Below are 21,013 nucleotides of genomic sequence, written 5' to 3' on the forward strand. Positions count from 1 at the left end.
AGTCTGACCTTGGTAGGACACGGTTAGTCTGACCTTGGTAGGACACTGTTAGTCTGACCTTGGTAGGACACTGTTAGTCTGACCTCAGTAGGACACTGTTAGTCTGACCTCAGTAGGACACTGTTAGTCTGACCTTGGTAGGACACTGTTAGTCTGACCTCGGTAGGACACTGTTAGTCTGACCTTGGTAGGACACTGTTAGTCTGACCTTGGTAGGACACTGTTAGTCTGACCTCGGTAGGACACTGTTAGTCTGACCTTGGTAGGACACTGTTAGTCTGACCTTGGTAGGACACTGTTAGTCTGACCTTGGTAGGACACTGTTAGTCTGACCTCGGTAGGACACTGTTAGTCTGACCTTGGTAGGACACTGTTAGACTGACCTTGGTAGGACACTGTTAGTCTGACCTTAATAAGACACTGTTAGTCTGACCTTGGTAGGACACTGTTAGTCTGACCTTGGTAGGACACTGTTAGTCTGACCTCGGTAGGACACTGTTAGTCTGACCTTGGTAGGAGACTGGGATGGTTCCGGCCAAAAACAGCAGTCGTCGTTTCTCTTTGTTCGGGAAACCTGTGACAACATTTACAGTGAACTCACAAATGAACAGACACAGAACGAGGGCTGAACGTCGCAGAGAGAGAGAGGAGTAGTAGTAAAGTTCGTGGTACTCACAGTACACGTCGCAGTAGTCAGAGAGAGATAGCAGTAGTAGTAAAGTTCGTGGTACTCACAGTACACGTCGCAGTAGTCAGAGAGAGATAGGAGTAGTAGTAAAGTTCGTGGTACTCACAGTACACGTCGCAGTAGTCAGAGAGAGATAGGAGTAGTAGTAAAGTTCGTGGTACTCACAGTACACGTCGCAGTAGTCAGAGAGAGATAGGAGTAGTAGTAAAGTTCGTGGTACTCACAGTACACGTCGCAGTAGTCAGAGAGAGATCGGAGTAGTAGTAAAGTTCGTGGTACTCACAGTACACGTCGCAGTAGTCAGAGAGAGATCGGAGTAGTAGTAAAGTTCGTGGTACTCACAGTACACGTCGCAGTAGTCAGAGAGAGATAGGAGTAGTAGTAAAGTTCGTGGTACTCACAGTACACGTCGCAGTAGTCAGAGAGAGTCAGGAGTAGTAGTAAAGTTCGTGGTACTCACAGTACACGTCGCAGTAGTCAGAGAGAGATAGGAGTAGTAGTAAAGTTCGTGGTACTCACAGTACACGTCGCAGTAGTCAGAGAGAGATAGGAGTAGTAGTAAAGTTCGTGGTACTCACAGTACACGTCGCAGTAGTCAGAGAGAGATAGCAGTAGTAGTAAAGTTCGTGGTACTCACAGTACACGTCGCAGTAGTCAGAGAGAGATAGGAGTAGTAGTAAAGTTCGTGGTACTCACAGTACACGTCGCAGTAGTCAGAGAGAGATAGCAGTAGTAGTAAAGTTCGTGGTACTCACAGTACACGTCGCAGTAGTCAGAGAGAGATAGGAGTAGTAGTAAAGTTCGTGGTACTCACAGTACACGTCGCAGTAGTCAGAGAGAGATAGGAGTAGTAGTAAAGTTCGTGGTACTCACAGTACACGTCGCAGTAGTCAGAGAGAGATAGGAGTAGTAGTAAAGTTTGTGGTACTCACAGTACACGTCGCAGTAGTCAGAGAGAGATAGGAGTAGTAGTAAAGTTTGTGGTACTCACAGTACACGTCGCAGTAGAGCCTGAGGTCCGAAAACACGGATCGAACCTGCTTCAAATCCAACTGTACCAGCTCCGGCTCAGAGTACTGCAACTACAGTACACAGGAGACCTTCAGAGTACTGCAACTACAGTACACAGGAGTACTTCAGAGTACTGCAACTACAGCACACAGGAGTACTTCAGAGTACTGCAACTACAGCACACAGGAGTACTTCAGAGTACTGCAACTACAGTACACAGGAGTACTTCAGAGTACTGCAACTACAGTACACAGGAGACCTTCAGAGTACTGCAACTACAGTACACAGGAGTACTTCAGAGTACTGCAACTACAGCACACAGGAGTACTTCAGAGTACTGCAACTACAGCACACAGGAGTACTTCAGAGTACTGCAACTACAGTACACAGGAGTACTTCAGAGTACTGCAACTACAGCACACAGGAGTACTTCAGAGTACTGCAACTACAGCACACAGGAGTACTTCAGAGTACTGCAACTACAGCACACAGGAGTACTTCAGAGTACTGCAACTACAGTACACAGGAGTACTTCAGAGTACTGCAACTACAGTACACAGGAGACCTTCAGAGTACTGCAACTACAGCACACAGGAGTACTTCAGAGTACTGCAACTACAGTACACAGGAGACCTTCAGAGTACTGCAACTACAGTACACAGGAGACCTTCAGAGTACTGCAACTACAGCACACAGGAGTACTTCAGAGTACTGCAACTACAGCACACAGGAGTACTTCAGAGTACTGCAACTACAGCACACAGGAGTACTTCAGAGTACTGCAACTACAGTACACAGGAGTACTTCAGAGTACTGCAACTACAGCACACAGGAGTACTTCAGAGTACTGCAACTACAGTACACAGGAGTACTTCAGAGTACTGCAACTACAGCACACAGGAGTACTTCAGAGTACTGCAACTACAGCACACAGGAGTACTTCAGAGTACTGCAACTACAGTACACAGGAGTACTTCAGAGTACTGCAACTACAGTACACAGGAGTACTTCAGAGTACTGCAACTACAGCACACAGGAGTACTTCAGAGTACTGCAACTACAGCACACAGGAGTACTTCAGAGTACTGCAACTACAGCACACAGGAGTACTTCAGAGTACTGCAACTACAGTACACAGGAGTACTTCAGAGTACTGCAACTACAGTACACAGGAGTACTTCAGAGTACTGCAACTACAGCACACAGGAGTACTTCAGAGTACTGCAACTACAGCACACAGGAGTACTTCAGAGTACTGCAACTACAGTACACAGGAGTACTTCAGAGTACTGCAACTACAGTACACAGGAGTACTTCAGAGTACTGCAACTACAGCACACAGGAGTACTTCAGAGTACTGCAACTACAGCACACAGGAGTACTTCAGAGTACTGCAACTACAGCACACAGGAGTACTTCAGAGTACTGCAACTACAGTACACAGGAGTACTTCAGAGTACTGCAACTACAGTACACAGGAGTACTTCAGAGTACTGCAACTACAGTACACAGGAGTACTTCAGAGTACTGCAACTACAGCACACAGGAGTACTTCAGAGTACTGCAACTACAGCACACAGGAGACCTTCAGAGTACTGCAACTACAGCACACAGGAGTACTTCAGAGTACTGCAACTACAGCACACAGGAGTACTTCAGAGTACTGCAACTACAGTACACAGGAGACCTTCAGAGTACTGCAACTACAGTACACAGGAGACCTTCAGAGTACTGCAACTACAGCACACAGGAGTACTTCAGAGTACTGCAACTACAGCACACAGGAGACCTTCAGAGTACTGCAACTACAGTACACAGGAGTACTTCAGAGTACTGCAACTACAGCACACAGGAGACCTTCAGAGTACTGCAACTACAGTACACAGGAGTACTTCAGAGTACTGCAACTACAGCACACAGGAGACCTTCAGAGTACTGCAACTACAGCATACAGGAGTACTTCAGAGTCACAGTACTGCAACTACAGTACACAGGAGTACTTCAGAGTACTGCAACTACAGTACACAGGAGTACTTCAGAGTACTGCAACTACAGCATACAGGAGTACTTCAGAGTACTGCAACTACAGCATACAGGAGTACTTCAGAGTACTGCAACTACAGCACACAGGAGTACTTCAGAGTACTGCAACTACAGTACACAGGAGTACTTCAGAGTACTGCAACTACAGCACACAGGAGTACTTCAGAGTACTGCAACTACAGCACACAGGAGTACTTCAGAGTACTGCAACTACAGCACACAGGAGTACTTCAGAGTACTGCAACTACAGTACACAGGAGTACTTCAGAGTACTGCAACTACAGTACACAGGAGACCTTCAGAGTACTGCAACTACAGCACACAGGAGTACTTCAGAGTACTGCAACTACAGTACACAGGAGACCTTCAGAGTACTGCAACTACAGTACACAGGAGACCTTCAGAGTACTGCAACTACAGCACACAGGAGTACTTCAGAGTACTGCAACTACAGCACACAGGAGACCTTCAGAGTACTGCAACTACAGTACACAGGAGTACTTCAGAGTACTGCAACTACAGCACACAGGAGACCTTCAGAGTACTGCAACTACAGTACACAGGAGTACTTCAGAGTACTGCAACTACAGCACACAGGAGACCTTCAGAGTACTGCAACTACAGCATACAGGAGTACTTCAGAGTCACAGTACTGCAACTACAGTACACAGGAGTACTTCAGAGTACTGCAACTACAGTACACAGGAGTACTTCAGAGTACTGCAACTACAGCACACAGGAGTACTTCAGAGTACTGCAACTACAGCACACAGGAGACCTTCAGAGTACTGCAACTACAGCACACAGGAGTACTTCAGAGTACTGCAACTACAGCACACAGGAGTACTTCAGAGTACTGCAACTACAGTACACAGGAGACCTTCAGAGTACTGCAACTACAGTACACAGGAGACCTTCAGAGTACTGCAACTACAGCACACAGGAGTACTTCAGAGTACTGCAACTACAGCACACAGGAGACCTTCAGAGTACTGCAACTACAGTACACAGGAGTACTTCAGAGTACTGCAACTACAGCACACAGGAGACCTTCAGAGTACTGCAACTACAGTACACAGGAGTACTTCAGAGTACTGCAACTACAGCATACAGGAGTACTTCAGAGTACTGCAACTACAGCATACAGGAGTACTTCAGAGTACTGCAACTACAGCACACAGGAGTACTTCAGAGTACTGCAACTACAGTACACAGGAGTACTTCAGAGTACTGCAACTACAGCACACAGGAGTACTTCAGAGTACTGCAACTACAGCACACAGGAGTACTTCAGAGTACTGCAACTACAGCACACAGGAGTACTTCAGAGTACTGCAACTACAGTACACAGGAGTACTTCAGAGTACTGCAACTACAGCACACAGGAGACCTTCAGAGTACTGCAACTACAGTACACAGGAGTACTTCAGAGTACTGCAACTACAGCACACAGGAGACCTTCAGAGTACTGCAACTACAGTACACAGGAGTACTTCAGAGTACTGCAACTACAGCACACAGGAGACCTTCAGAGTACTGCAACTACAGCATACAGGAGTACTTCAGAGTCACAGTACTGCAACTACAGCATACAGGAGTACTTCAGAGTCACAGTACTGCAACTACAGTACACAGGAGTACTTCAGAGTACTGCAACTACAGTACACAGGAGTACTTCAGAGTACTGCAACTACAGCACACAGGAGTACTTCAGAGTACTGCAACTACAGCACACAGGAGACCTTCAGAGTACTGCAACTACAGCACACAGGAGTACTTCAGAGTACTGCAACTACAGCACACAGGAGTACTTCAGAGTACTGCAACTACAGTACACAGGAGACCTTCAGAGTACTGCAACTACAGTACACAGGAGACCTTCAGAGTACTGCAACTACAGCACACAGGAGTACTTCAGAGTACTGCAACTACAGCACACAGGAGACCTTCAGAGTACTGCAACTACAGTACACAGGAGTACTTCAGAGTACTGCAACTACAGCACACAGGAGACCTTCAGAGTACTGCAACTACAGTACACAGGAGTACTTCAGAGTACTGCAACTACAGCACACAGGAGACCTTCAGAGTACTGCAACTACAGCATACAGGAGTACTTCAGAGTCACAGTACTGCAACTACAGCATACAGGAGTACTTCAGAGTCACAGTACTGCAACTACAGTACACAGGAGTACTTCAGAGTACTGCAACTACAGTACACAGGAGTACTTCAGAGTACTGCAACTACAGCATACAGGAGTACTTCAGAGTACTGCAACTACAGCATACAGGAGTACTTCAGAGTACTGCAACTACAGCACACAGGAGTACTTCAGAGTACTGCAACTACAGTACACAGGAGTACTTCAGAGTACTGCAACTACAGCACACAGGAGTACTTCAGAGTACTGCAACTACAGCACACAGGAGTACTTCAGAGTACTGCAACTACAGCACACAGGAGTACTTCAGAGTACTGCAACTACAGTACACAGGAGTACTTCAGAGTACTGCAACTACAGTACACAGGAGACCTTCAGAGTACTGCAACTACAGCACACAGGAGTACTTCAGAGTACTGCAACTACAGTACACAGGAGACCTTCAGAGTACTGCAACTACAGTACACAGGAGACCTTCAGAGTACTGCAACTACAGCACACAGGAGTACTTCAGAGTACTGCAACTACAGCACACAGGAGACCTTCAGAGTACTGCAACTACAGTACACAGGAGTACTTCAGAGTACTGCAACTACAGCACACAGGAGACCTTCAGAGTACTGCAACTACAGTACACAGGAGTACTTCAGAGTACTGCAACTACAGCACACAGGAGACCTTCAGAGTACTGCAACTACAGCATACAGGAGTACTTCAGAGTCACAGTACTGCAACTACAGCACACAGGAGTACTTCAGAGTACTGCAACTACAGCACACAGGAGTACTTCAGAGTACTGCAACTACAGTACACAGGAGTACTTCAGAGTCACAGTACTGCAACTACAGTACACAGGAGTACTTCAGAGTACTGCAACTACAGTACACAGGAGTACTTCAGAGTACTGCAACTACAGCATACAGGAGTACTTCAGAGTACTGCAACTACAGCATACAGGAGTACTTCAGAGTACTGCAACTACAGTACACAGGAGTACTTCAGAGTACTGCAACTACAGTACACAGGAGACCTTCAGAGTACTGCAACTACAGCACACAGGAGTACTTCAGAGTACTGCAACTACAGTACACAGGAGTACTTCAGAGTACTGCAACTACAGCACACAGGAGTACTTTAGAGTACTGCAACTACAGCACACAGGAGTACTTCAGAGTACTGCAACTACAGCACACAGGAGTACTTTAGAGTACTGCAACTACAGTACACAGGAGTACTTCAGAGTACTGCAACTACAGTACACAGGAGACCTTCAGAGTACTGCAACTACAGCACACAGGAGTACTTCAGAGTACTGCAACTACAGCACACAGGAGTACTTCAGAGTACTGCAACTACAGCACACAGGAGTACTTCAGAGTCACAGTACTGCAGACATTAATACTAAAGTAGTATTTGATCATACTACAAAGCCACTACAGCAAAGTGCAAACATGTGTGAGCAGCATGAGGATGATACTCCCTACAGTGCAGTACTTCAGATACTACTCCGATACTGCAGTACTCTGTGGTACTCTGGAGGTTGTTGGTTCTGACTCTGCTCAGTTGACTCTGCCGTTGTGCCTTTGAGCCTCAGCTTCAGGATCTGGTTCACATTTGTCCCGAACATGAGGCTGAGTTTCAGTGGTTTTATTCCTAAACATCTGCTGAAATCAGACAGATGTTTGTGTTTGGCGGAGTCACCGGGCTCACAGGGAGTGTCCAGTCTCATCTGGACCAGGACATATCCAGATGAGGTCCGACTGAGGCCTCTGCCACAAAAACATCTGCCTTTTTCATCAACTTTGCAAATACAAACAACTACTTTCAAAAAATGTAACTTTAATTTTTATTGCATTTATATTGTCTTAGTTTATCCAAATGCTAACTATTTTTTAAAATAATAATCGAATAGTGAGATTTGTTAAAACCCCAAGTTCATTTTTTAAATAATATTTCCCTTGTGTTTTTCAGTTAAACAGCAGCAGAGTCTGGGCTAAGGCTAACGAGGCTAATGCTAACCGTCCCGGCTCGGGTCAAAGACGGGTTCTGGCCTGGTTCTGGACCGGTTCGGCTCTGGTCCTGGTTCTCACCTCGGTCAGAACCCGCCGCTCCGCCTCAGCTCCCACTCGGAACATTTTACTCAGCGTTTGTGTCGTAAAGTCCAGTTTATTGGAGCTAGTGCTAACAGCTAACAGCTAACAGCCCGGCGGCTTCCGGCGCGCGGAGCTTCAGAGTAAAAGCCCGAACAGGTCCGTCAGGTTCGGACTGTTGTTACTGTAAATGACTCACTTCTTTGTCTCTGGGACTTTATTCCACATGTGTTTAGTGACTGTGTCATTCAGGGCAAAGTCTTTCTTTCACAGATGTCTTTGAATGTAACGCTTAACCTCTTAACTCCCGCCTGAACCGAGAGGATCTCTTTCCACACAGTACTTTTTTTTTTTTCCATTAATTTTTTGTTGGGTATTCAACTCATTTTTGTCATTTTTTTCGTCAATTTTTTATCACATTTTTGTCTCTTTTTTTATTTTTTTTGTCAATTTTTGGGGGGGGGTTTGTCACATTTTTATCACATTTTGGTCACATTTTCGTCATTTTTTGTCAAATTTTTAACACATTTTTGTCTCTTTTTTTGTCATTTTTTGTCATTTTTTTGTAATTTTTTTGTCACATTTTCACCACATTTTTGTAATTTTTTGGTAAATTTTTATAATTTTTTATCACATTTTTGTCACATTTTGTCACATTTTTGTCATTTATTTGTAATTTTTTTGGTCAATTTTTAGTAATTTTTTTGTCACATTTTTGTCATTGTTTTGTCAAATTTTTATCACATTTTTATCTTTTTTTTTGTCAATTTTTGTGATTTTTTTGTCACATTTTTATCACATTTTTGTCACATTTTTGTCATTTTTTCTCATTTTTTGTCAATTTCTTGTCAATTTCTTGTGACATTTTTTCCACTTTTTCATCAATTTTGCGTCACTTGTTTGTCACGCTTTTTTTCCAGAAGCTTTTGGATTGGGGTAAAGCCAAACTGGAGAGAATGTGCTCGGTTCAGGTGTGAGGTAAGGGCTTAATGAGAGTCACACCTGTCCCGCTATAGCCGACAAACTCACACAGAGAACGACAACATCCACCCGCGTTTCAAAATGTGACATATTAATACAATTAACTCCAGTATTACACTATCCGTGCAATAAAGGCACATTGAGTTGCCTTGTGTGTGAAATGCATGGTATAAACTTGCCTAAAACCACATTTTGTAATAAACTCTCCCAACTCATTTTGTAACATACTGATCACTATCATGTGGTTAAATACTTCATTCATCCTTTAAAGAACAGTTTACAAACCGTTATGAATGAGCTCCATCCCAGTCTGGGACGGGTCCGAGAGGCTCAGTTTAGGGAACAGTTTAGACCTGTTTATGATCGACACGAATAATAAAGTAATCACTATAAATATGTAAGTACTTCATAATAATAAGGATAATAATAATAAATAATAAAAAATAAAATAATAAAATAATAAAAATAATAATAATAAAATAAAATAATAATAAAAAAATAATAATAAAAATAATAAAATAATAATAATAATAATAATAATAATAATAATAAAAATAATAATAATAATAATAATAATAATAATAATAATAATAATAATAATAACTAGAAATGCAATGGCTGCGCCATTGCGATTGACTGCGGAATTGCGGGAAGCGAATGCAGAAATTGCATAAACTGTTCAAATTGCATAAATTGCTTAATTTGCATAAACTGCATAAAATGTCATGTTGCATAAACTGTATAAACTGCATAAATTTGGTAAATTGCATAAACTCTTTAAAATTCATGAATCCTAAATGGCATAAACTCTTAAGTTGCATAAACGGTTTAAAATGCATTAACTGGTTAAATCCCATGAAGTGGTCACTTTGCATAAATTATTAATGTTGCATAAACTTTTATATTCCATAAACTGGTCAAACTGTTGAAATGGCCTCAGTGCTTGATTGGCAGAAGCACAAATGGCTGAAAGGCGGAGTTTCCCCATTGGCTGGATTCCCCCATACACACCAATGCAAACATTTCAAACTCTCGTATAAAAAAACTGGAAAACTGCAGAAGGACATTTTTTCTCAAAACCCACAAGTTGCAGAAGCTGAACCTGCACAAAGTGCAGAAATTGCAGAAAATGCAGAAAAAAGTGCAGAAAAGCCTGGATTTGCGGCAGCCCCATTATAAGTCAATGGGAAAAATCTCCGACATTTTGGCCGATTGCGGAAAAACCGTAAGTTGCAGAAGTCCCAAAAGTAACAGCACCTTCTCCTCAACATGAGGAACTAAAGTAACAGCACCTTCTCCTCAACATGAGGAACAAAAGTAACAGCACCTTCTCCTCAACATGAGGAACAAAAGTAACAGCACCTTCTCCTCAACATGAGGAACTAAAGTAACAGCACCTTCTCCTCAACATGAGGAACAAAAGTAACAGCACCTTCTCCTCAACATGAGGAACTAAAGTAACAGCACCTTCTCCTCAACATGAAGAACAAAAGTAACAGCACCTTCTCCTCAACATGAAGAACAAAAGTAACAGCACCTTCTCCTCAACATGAGGAACTAAAGTAACAGCACCTTCTCCTCAACATGAGGAACAAAAGTAACAGCACCTTCTCCTCAACATGAGGAACTAAAGTAACAGCACCTTCTCCTCAACATGCGGAACTAAAGTAACAGCACCTTCTCCTCAACATGCGGAACTAAAGTAACAGCACCTTCTCCTCAACATGAGGAACAAAAGTAACAGCACCTTCTCCTCAACATGAGGAACTAAAGTAACAGCACCTTCTCCTCAACATGCGGAACTAAAGTAACAGCACCTTCTCCTCAACATGCGGAACTAAAGTAACAGCACCTTCTCCTCAACATGAGGAACAAAAGTAACAGCACCTTCTCCTCAACATGAGGAACAAAAGTAACAGCACCTTCTCCTCAACATGAGGAACTAAAGTAACAGCACCTTCTCCTCAACATGCGGAACTAAAGTAACAGCACCTTCTCCTCAACATGCGGAACTAAAGTAACAGCACCTTCTCCTCAACATGAGGAACAAAAGTAACAGCACCTTCTCCTCAACATGAGGAACAAAAGTAACAGCACCTTCTCCTCAACATGCGGAACAAAAGTAACAGCACCTTCTCCTCAACATGAGGAACTAAAGTAACAGCACCTTCTCCTCAACATGAGGAACAAAAGTAACAGCACCTTCTCCTCAACATGAGGAACTAAAGTAACAGCACCTTCTCCTCAACATGCGGAACAAAAGTAACAGCACCTTCTCCTCAACATGAGGAACAAAAGTAACAGCACCTTCTCCTCAACATGAGGAACAAAAGTAACAGCACCTTCTCCTCAACATGAGGAACAAAAGTAACAGCACCTTCTCCTCAACATGAGGAACAAAAGTAACAGCACCTTCTCCTCAACATGTGGAACTAAAGTAACAGCACCTTCTCCTCAACATGCGGAACAAAAGTAACAGCACCTTCTCCTCAACATGCGGAACAAAAGTAACAGCACCTTCTCCTCAACATGCGGAACAAAAGTAACAGCACCTTCTCCTCAACATGAGGAACTAAAGTAACAGCACCTTCTCCTCAACATGAGGAACAAAAGTAACAGCACCTTCTCCTCAACATGAGGAACAAAAGTAACAGCACCTTCTCCTCAACATGAGGAACTAAAGTAACAGCACCTTCTCCTCAACATGAGGAACTAAAGTAACAGCACCTTCTCCTCAACATGCGGAACAAAAGTAACAGCACCTTCTCCTCAACATGAGGAACTAAAGTAACATCACCTTCTCCTCAACATGAGGAACAAAAGTAACAGCACCTTCTCCTCAACATGCGGAACAAAAGTAACAGCACCTTCTCCTCAACATGGGGAACAAAAGTAACAGCACCTTCTCCTCAACATGAGGAACAAAAGTAACAGCACCTTCTCCTCAACATGAGGAACAAAAGTAACAGCACCTTCTCCTCAACATGCGGAACAAAAGTAACAGCACCTTCTCCTCAACATGAGGAACTAAAGTAACAGCACCTTCTCCTCAACATGAGGAACAAAAGTAACAGCAGCTTCTCCTCAACATGCGGAACAAAAGTAACAGCACCTTCTCCTCAACATGCGGAACAAAAGTAACAGCACCTTCTCCTCAACATGGGGAACTAAAGTAACAGCACCTTCTCCTCAACATGAGGAACAAAAGTAACAGCACCTTCTCCTCAACATGAGGAACAAAAGTAACAGCACCTTCTCCTCAACATGCGGAACAAAAGTAACAGCACCTTCTCCTCAACATGAGGAACAAAAGTAACAGCACCTTCTCCTCAACATGAGGAACTAAAGTAACAGCACCTTCTCCTCAACATGCGGAACTAAAGTAACAGCACCTTCTCCTCAACATGCGGAACTAAAGTAACAGCACCTTCTCCTCAACATGAGGAACAAAAGTAACAGCACCTTCTCCTCAACATGAGGAACTAAAGTAACAGCACCTTCTCCTCAACATGAGGAACAAAAGTAACAGCACCTTCTCCTCAACATGAGGAACAAAAGTAACAGCACCTTCTCCTCAACATGAGGAACAAAAGTAACAGCACCTTCTCCTCAACATGCGGAACAAAAGTAACAGCACCTTCTCCTCAACATGAGGAACAAAAGTAACAGCACCTTCTCCTCAACATGAGGAACAAAAGTAACAGCACCTTCTCCTCAACATGCGGAACAAAAGTAACAGCACCTTCTCCTCAACATGAGGAACAACAGTAACAGCACCTTCTCCTCAACATGCGGAACAAAAGTAACAGCACCTTCTCCTCAACATGAGGAACTAAAGTAACAGCACCTTCTCCTCAACATGCGGAACAAAAGTAACAGCACCTTCTCCTCAACATGAGGAACAAAAGTAACAGCACCTTCTCCTCAACATGCGGAACAAAAGTAACAGCACCTTCTCCTCAACATGAGGAACTAAAGTAACAGCACCTTCTCCTCAACATGCGGAACTAAAGTAACAGCACCTTCTCCTCAACATGAGGAACTAAAGTAACAGCACCTTCTCCTCAACATGAGGAACTAAAGTAACAGCACCTTCTCCTCAACATGCGGAACTAAAGTAACAGCACCTTCTCCTCAACATGCGGAACGTTTTGATGCATAACTTGCATAAATTGCACAAAGCATGAAGGTGCTGAAAGCTCTAGAAAATCGGGGAAAAGATGGAAGAGGAATAATAATAAAGAACATGAAAACCAATGATTGACTGCGGAAGAATTCCACAGTCAATCAATAATGGCGTGTCACCAAGTTTCTCAAAGCGCTGCAGTGTCCTCATTATTCATTCCAGACTCGGTGGTGGTAGCTACTAATGTAGCCACAGCTGCCCTGGGGTAGACTGATGGAAGCGAGGCAACCAGTCTGCACCATCAGCCCCTCCCACCACCACCAACCACTCACTGCATTCATCCTGGCCTATTGTACATGTTTTTAGTGAACACAGAAAGGCCACACAGAAAAGTTTAAAAATGTGATAAAAAAAAAAAGTCTTAGCTTTCAAATCAGCCGTTGCTCCTAAAGGCTGTAAGATCTAAAGACAGGATTAGATTTGGGTAAAGCCGAGCGGGAGGACATGTGCTCGGTTAAGGCGGGGGTTAAGAGGTTAAGGTTGTTCCAGAATCATCGACAGTGACACTTTAACAGACGGGGGGGGGGCGCTGCTGAGCCCGGAGTCCGCGCAGATCCGCAGAAGAAGAGGCGGAGACGTGAGCGCTGCCGGATCCGTGTTCCAGATCCGCGTCGGACTCGGTGTGGACCCGGTGTGGACCCGGTGTGGACTCGGCCCAGACCCAGGTGAGGCTCAGACCTGCCTCGCTTTAGTCCGGACCCGGGTCAGACCTGGGTTTAGTCCCGGGCTGGGTCCTGGCTAACGCTAACGCTAAGGCTAACGCTAAGGCTAAAGCTAATCAGCTGATTTCACTGAGTTTGCGTCAGATCCAAATAAAGTCAGATTTATCCGTTTTTGTTTTTATTTCCCGCTGCGGAGAAGAAGCTGAGTCACTAAAGGAACACGTGCGGGTTTTATTCTCCTGAAACACGGACAGTTCTTACGGGAAAGTTACAGAAACGTGACCCAAACAGACAGACAGACAGAACCCTGAGGGGCAGCGGACCCGGAAGTCACAATAAAAACCCCTTAACTCCCACCTGAACCGAGCACATTTTCTCCAGTTTGGCTTTACCCCAATCCAAAAGCTTCTCGAAAAAAGCTGTGAAAATAGCGACAAAACTGAGACGAAAACAATGATGGAAATGTGACAAAAAAGTGAGAAATTGATGAAAATGAGACAAAATATGACAAAAAAAGTACAAAAATATGATAAAAAATTGTTGAAAAAATGTGACAAAAAATGACAAAAATGTGACAAAAAATGACACAAAAATTACAAAAATATTGATGAAAAATTGACGAAAAAATGACAAAAATGAGTTGAATACGCAACTAAAAAATGATGTAAAAAAAAATCAGATGACGTGAGGAAAAAGATCCTCGGTTCAGGCGGGAAGAAGAAGATCTTTATTTATACAGCTCCTTTCACAGACATGGTCACAAAGCGCTTTACATGAGACACTTGTACATTCACTCCATACTCAGTGTAAACTACGTTTGTAGCTTCAGTTTCCCCTGGGGGAGACTGACGGAAGCGCTTTCGCGACTACACACGTCTGCGCCAACGGACCCTCTGACACCACCTTACATTCACTCACACACATCATTCATCCTGGCCTATTGTACATGTTTTTAGTGGTAGGGGAAACCGGAGTACCCGGAGGAAACCTACGCAGACACGGGGAGAACATGCAAACTCCACACAGAAAGGCCCCGTCCAGGTGGGAATCGAACCCGGACCTTCTAGCTGTGAAGCGAGAGCACTAACCGCTGCGCCACCGTGCCGAGTTAAGAGGTTAAAAGTGAAAAATTCAAGAGATCTGTAAAAACCTCCCAGATGTGGCAGTGTGGAGTCTTAAGGAGAGACTGAAGTGCAGATGTTTAGTCCCTTTGTCTGCGCATGCGCCCTGTGCCCCTAAAACTAAAGTAAAAGGTTTTTATGAGACTGTGACTAAAATGTCCAGACATTTTCCACTAAAATCATCCAAACTTCCGGCTCATTCATAAAATATTACCAGATTTTACTCCTCGTGTCCTGAAGACTCCTCCTTTGCCAGTTTGCAGAAATATCGTCTGAATGTCGACGTCAAGATATTATAACCGAGATATTAATCTTTGTCTCCCACCCCTAACTGAGACATGTTTCCTGTGCGTGTGCTCAGTCACGCTAATGTTGTTAGCATTTAGCCTTTAGCGGGGGAAGAACATCTCAGTATGGAAGACCAGGGGCCTGTTCCTTTAAGAATCTCCAGCCTGATTTATTCAGCTTTGAACCAGTCGCTTTGTTACCAAGATGTCACAAAATGAACCCATACAGTTTAACCCCTTAACTCCCGCCTGAACCGAGCACATTTTCTCCAGCTTGGCTTTACCCCAATCCAAAAGCTTCTGGAAAAAAGGTGTGGAAATAGCGACAAAACTGAGACGAAAACAAGGATGGAAATGTGAGAAAAAAGTTATGAAAAAGTGGCAAAAATGTCACAAGAAATTGACAAAAAATTGACGAAAAAATTACAAAAAATAGATTTAAAAAATGGCAAAGAATGACAAAAATTTGATAAAAATTTGACAAAAAAATAACAAAAAATTGATAAAAAATTGGCAAAAAAATGACAAAAATGTGATAAAAAAATTACTAAAAAATGACAAAAATATGACAAAAAAATGACAAAAAAATGACAAAAAAACGACAAAAAAAGACAAAAAAATGACAAAAAAGACAAAAATATGAAAAAAAATGACAAAAAAATGACAAAAAATGACAAAAAAATGACAAAAAAGACAAAAATATGAAAAAAAATGACAAAAAAATGACAAAAAATGACAAAAAAATGACAAAAAAGACAAAAATATGAAAAAAAATGACAAAAAAATGACAAAAAAATGACAAAAAAATGACTAAAAAAACGAAAAAAAAACCGAAAAAAAAACCGAAAAAAAAATGACAAAAAAATGACAAAAAATGACAAAAAATGACAAAAAAATGACAAAAAAATGACAAAAAATGACAAAAAAATGACAAAAAAATGACAAAAAAATGACAAAAAATGACAAAAAAATGACAAAAAAATGACAAAAAATGACAAAAAAATGACAAAAAATGACAAAAATGTGATAAAAATGAGTTTAATTCCCGACAAAAAAATGATGGAAAAACAACGTGATGACGTGAGGAAACAGAGGAAACAGATCCTCTCGGTTGAGGCGGGGGTTAAGAGGTTAAAGCCGGGTCTGTCCAGGATCTAGATTTAGTTTCAGTTTGATTTCTTCTCCTGCAGCGTCCGGCCCGTGTGAGGAGTTTGTCGTCCGGCCTGGGCTCTGCGGGGCCACGGAAGGGCATCTGACCCGAACCCGTCTCCATGGCGACGCAGGCGGTGCTGTCGGAGCGGGTGGGCGTGGCCGAGGACCTGCTGCGGCGGGCGGAGCGTCTGAGCGGCGCCGAGGGCGGGGCCAAGCTCTGCGGGAAGCTGCGCTCGGAGCTGAAGTTCCTGAGGCGCATCCAGAGCGCGCACGTGAGAGGCGCGCACGTGCACAGCTCCAACCTCACGCACCTCAGCGCCGTGGTGAGTCAGCAGGAGGCGTGTAGGGGCGGGGTTAGGGCAACAAAAAATGACAAAAAATTGACAAATGACAAAAAATTTGACAAAAAATTACTAAAATGTGACAAAAAAACGACAAAAATTTGACCCAAAAATTAGAAAAAAAAGACAAAAAATGTGACAAAAAAACGACAAAAATTTGACCAAAAAACGACAAAAATTTGACAAAAAAACGACAAAAATTTGACAAAAAAACGACAAAAATTTGACCCAAAAATTCGAAAAAAAAGACAAAAAATGTGACAAAAAAACGACAAAAATTTGACCAAAAAAATGACAAAAAATTGATTAAAATTTGACAAAAAAATGACAAAAAAATGACAAAAAATGACAAAAAAATGACAAAAATGTGACAAAAAAACAACAACAATTTGACCAAAAAATTACAAAAAATTACAAAAAATTACAAAAAAAATTACAAAAAAATGACAAAAATGTGACAAAAAATGACAAAAATGTGACAAAAAAAATGACACTCACCTCAGCGCTGTGGTGAGTCAGCAGGGGCGTGTAGGGGCGGGGTTAGGGTGAGAAAAAATTGACAAAAATGTGATAAAAATTTGACCAAAAAATTACCAAAAAGTGATAAAAATGTGATAAAAATGTGATAAAAATTTGACCAAAAAATTACAAAAAAATTACCAACAAATTACAAAAAATGACTAAAAAATTACAAAAAAATTACAAAAAATGACAAAAAAATGACAAAAAAAGTGACAAAAACAAACAAAAATTTGACAAAAAAAATGACAAAAAAGTGAAAAAAAATGACAAAAAATGACAAAAATGTGACAAAAATTTGACAAAAAAATTACCAAAAAATGACTAAAAAATTACAAAAAATTACAAAAAAATTACAAAAAAATTACAAAAAATGACTAAAAAAAATACAAAAAATGACAAAAAAATTACAAAAAATTACAAAAAATGACTAAAAAAGTGACAAAAACAAACAAAAATTTGACAAAAAAAATGACAAAAAAGTGAAAAAAAACGACAAAAAATGACAAAAATGTGACAAAAATTTGACAAAAAAAATGACAAAAAAGTGAAAAAAAACGACAAAAAATGACAAAAATGTGACAAAAATTTGATAAAAATTTGACAAAAAAATGACAAAAAATGACAAAAATGTGACAAAAAAATGACAAAAAATGACCAAAAAAATGACAAAAAAATGACAAAAAATGACAAAAATGTGATAAAAAAATGACAAAAAATGACCAAAAAAATGACAAAAAAAAGACAAAAAATGACAAAAATGTGATAAAAATGTGACAAAAAAATTACAAAAAAATTACAAAAATGTGATTAAAAAAAAATGACACTCACCTCAGTGCCGTGGTGAGTCAGCAGGGGGCGCTAATACACTGTAGGGACGGGGTTAGGAGCGGGGTTAGTGGCGTGTAGGGGTGGGGTTTGGGTCTGTAGGGGCGGGGTTAGGGCGTGTAGGGGCGGGGCTATTGCAGCTGGTTCTGATGCGTGTCTTGCTCAGGTGCAGTCGGCGGAGTCGCTGCAGAACGTGGTGGCGCTGCTCAGAGTTTATAACTACACCAAAGAGGAGAAGAAGAGGAGCCTGACGGTGGACGTGGTGGCAGGTCTGTAGTAGTAGTAGTAGTAGTAGTAGTAGTAGTTGTAGTATTTGTAGTTGTATTTGTATTTGTATTTGTAGTAACAGTATGTAATGACCCCTCAGACGGCGGGCTGCTGTGGGTCAAAGCCGTGGGGCGAAAGGCCGAGGCGCTGCACGCCGTGTGGCAGGGGCGGGGCCAGTTCGGGGACCGCTCTGTGATTGGCCAGGCCGGAGAGTTCCTATTGGCCGCAGAGGAGCACCCGCTGCACTACGCCCGCCCCCGCGTCCTCTTCGCCTTCTACAACGGCGTCTCCGTCCCCATGGCGACCGAGCTGGAGCGCATGGGCGTGGAGGTCAGCGGGGAGCTCATCCCCACGGCGACCATGCAGGGGGAGGAGCCAGAGGAGGAGGAGGAGGAGGAGTCCGAGGCGGGAGGAAGGTGAGAGTGAGGAGGCCCTTTAGTACAGTTGTTGGGGTCGTTTTCTCCGATGCTGATCATGTGACTGTTTCTACAGGGAGCAGGGCATTGTGGGAAATGGAGTCCACCCCCCGCACTCAGAGCAGGAGCAGGCGGCGGCTGCTCCCTCACAGCGCCCCCCAGAGGAGCTGCTGCAGTTCTACCGCGACTCGGACTCGGACCGGGACTCGGACCGGGACTCGGACCAGGACTCGGACCAGGACTCACACGGTAAAAGGGTTTATTTACTAATAATCCCTGAGTCTGATAAAAATATGACGAAAAATGTACAAAAATGACAATTGTTTTTTACAAAAATCTGAAAAAAGTTCAACAAAAATGTGACAAAAATATGAAAAAATAATAATAATTTAAACGGAAAAAAAATATGAAAAAAAAATGTCCTTTTTTTTTTACAAAAATCTGAAAAAATCTGTCAAAAATGCGACATAAATACGACAAAAAATTTAAAAAAATAGGAATCGAGAAGCTTTTAGATTTGGGTAAAGCTGTGCTGGGTTAAGAAGAAGACATACCAAATTACAATCAGGTTAAAGTTAGGGCTGGTGCAATTAGTCTAAATTCGATTTCGACTACTACACTAAACGATTATACAATTAGAAAAACATTTACTTACATTAACTATTATTATTTTATTTTTTTGCAAAGCAGACTTGCTTTTCAGGTCGCTGGGATTATTTTCCCTTCACATTTCAGGTGCCCTGGCTCATGCTGTGCAGGTGTGAGCGCTGGCCAGCAGGGGGCAGGTGGGAAACAGAGACCTTAATCCTTAATCGAGGCAAACTTGAAATCATTTGTACTTTTGTGACTGTAGCTTTTTGATTAATAAATAAATAAATAAAATAAAGATATTATAAAAATAATCGTGATTTCAATTATGACTAAAATAATTATTGTTTTTTCAATAATCGAGGGTATATAACTCTATATGAAAAAAATACGACAAATATGAAAAAAATGCGACAAAAATGTGACAAAATATGAAAAAATACGACAAAAATATGAAAAAAATGCGACAAAAATATGAAAAAAATGCGACAAAAATATGAAAAAAATACGACAAAAATATGAAAAAAATGCGACAAAAATATGAAAAAAGATGAAAAAAGATGAAAAAATATGAAAATTGAAGGGAAAGTGTGACCTCCCTCCTCCGTTGTGAACACACGACATCAACATGAACTCTTTCCCCCCAGACTCCGCCCTGGACTCGGACTCGGACTCTGACTCCGCCCCTCGCCCTCTGACCCTCCTGGACCGCTCCCTGTCCTGTCCCCGCCCCCTCCCGGCGCCGGCCCCGCCCCCCTCCTGCGCCCTGGTGAACCTGGACGTGTCGACGCTGCTGTCGCTGGTGTCGTCGCTGACGCACGGGGGGTGTGGCCTGGCGTTCCGGGAGGCGGTGCTGACGGAGCAGGCGGCGGACGAGCGCCGGGCGCCGGTGCTGCCGCAGATGGAGCGCTTCATGGCGGGGAAGGAGCTGATGGCGTGCGCCGCCGCCGTCACCGACTTCCAGGAGATCCTGCGCACGCTGGGCGGGGCTAAGGAGAAGGAGCGCGCGCAGGCGCTGCTGAGGCGCGTCGCCGTGGTGACGGACCAGCCCTCGCCGCGCTCGCTCGCCCTCACGCCCAGCGCCGCCGTCTCGCCGCGCTCCATCGCCATCTTCGGCACGGGCGACGCCCACCACGCCGTTACCATGACGGCCAACAGGAAGTTCGTCAGAGCCGCCGCCAATCAGGGCGTTCACTACAGCGTGTTCCTGCACGAGCCGCGGGCGCTCACGGAGGGCAAGGAGTGGAGAGCCACGCCCATCGCCACGCCCCCAGAGCCCACAGCCACGCCCACCTGACTGATCCCAGACTCCGCCCCTTTGAACTGAAACCATTAATTTAAATACCTGTAAAGAAAGAGTTTATTTTGAAAGGTCTCAGTTTCCTGTTTGTACAAATGAATGTTTACGTTTCCCTTCAAAATAAAAGCAGAAATAACTGTGGCTCATGGTGGTTTCATGTTTGGTGTCCACGTGTAGCAGGAAAGGCTGTGATCCAAATATGGTCATTTCCCTGTGGGAGACGGCAGCGGCTAAAAACATGTACAATAGGTGAATCCTCCAGGTGTTTGTGACCACCCGCCTGGCTCCACATCTGGAGACGGTCTCCAGCGCTCCACTGGTGATGATGAAGACTTCAGTCAGGACAGCAGGGGGCAGCACTGTCACACA

General features: G+C 43.0%; 1 protein-coding gene and 1 long non-coding RNA gene across 3 annotated transcripts; one reads left to right on the forward strand and one right to left on the reverse strand.

The window, feature by feature from the left end:
• Positions 1-528: 528 nt before the first annotated feature.
• Positions 529-8,056, reverse strand: LOC306982768. Its single transcript, XR_013794230.1, has 3 exons — positions 7,997-8,056; positions 1,680-1,770; positions 529-574 (listed from the first exon to the last, which is right to left on the reverse strand). It is a non-coding gene; the product is annotated as an uncharacterized lncRNA (long non-coding RNA).
• A 5,660-nt stretch (positions 8,057-13,716) lies between these two features.
• cUnh7orf25 (chromosome Un C7orf25 homolog) lies at positions 13,717-20,779 on the forward strand. 2 transcript variants are annotated; one of them, XM_079583225.1, is made up of 7 exons: positions 13,717-13,828; positions 16,424-16,708; positions 18,240-18,342; positions 18,441-18,756; positions 18,833-18,941; positions 18,972-19,005; positions 19,992-20,779. In XM_079583225.1, the coding sequence occupies exons 2-7, from the start codon at positions 16,505-16,507 to the stop codon at positions 20,639-20,641; spliced, it is 1,416 nt and encodes a 471-aa protein (XP_079439351.1). In that variant the 5' UTR covers positions 13,717-13,828; positions 16,424-16,504; the 3' UTR covers positions 20,642-20,779. The 2 variants fall into 2 exon arrangements, with proteins under 2 accessions (XP_079439351.1, XP_079439350.1); XM_079583224.1 differs by having other exon boundaries at positions 18,833-19,005.
• Positions 20,780-21,013: the final 234 nt, after the last annotated feature.

This window comes from Gobius niger, assembly GCF_951799975.1.
Source record: "Gobius niger genome assembly, contig: SCAFFOLD_153, whole genome shotgun sequence".
Classification (NCBI taxonomy): Eukaryota; Metazoa; Chordata; class Actinopteri; order Gobiiformes; family Gobiidae; genus Gobius; species Gobius niger.

What these genes read in the sequence shown, in the direction of transcription:
- cUnh7orf25 (XM_079583224.1), top strand. Translation starts at nt 16,505, where the DNA reads ATGGCGACGCAGGCGGTGCTGTCGGAGCGGGTGGGCGTGGCCGAGGAC. An exon ending in GACGGTGGACGTGGTGGCAG is followed by an intron (nt 18,343 to 18,440) that starts GTCTGTAGTAGT and finishes ATGACCCCTCAG; the next exon opens with ACGGCGGGCTGCTGTGGGTC. An exon ending in GAGTCCGAGGCGGGAGGAAG is followed by an intron (nt 18,757 to 18,832) that starts GTGAGAGTGAGG and finishes CTGTTTCTACAG; the next exon opens with GGAGCAGGGCATTGTGGGAA.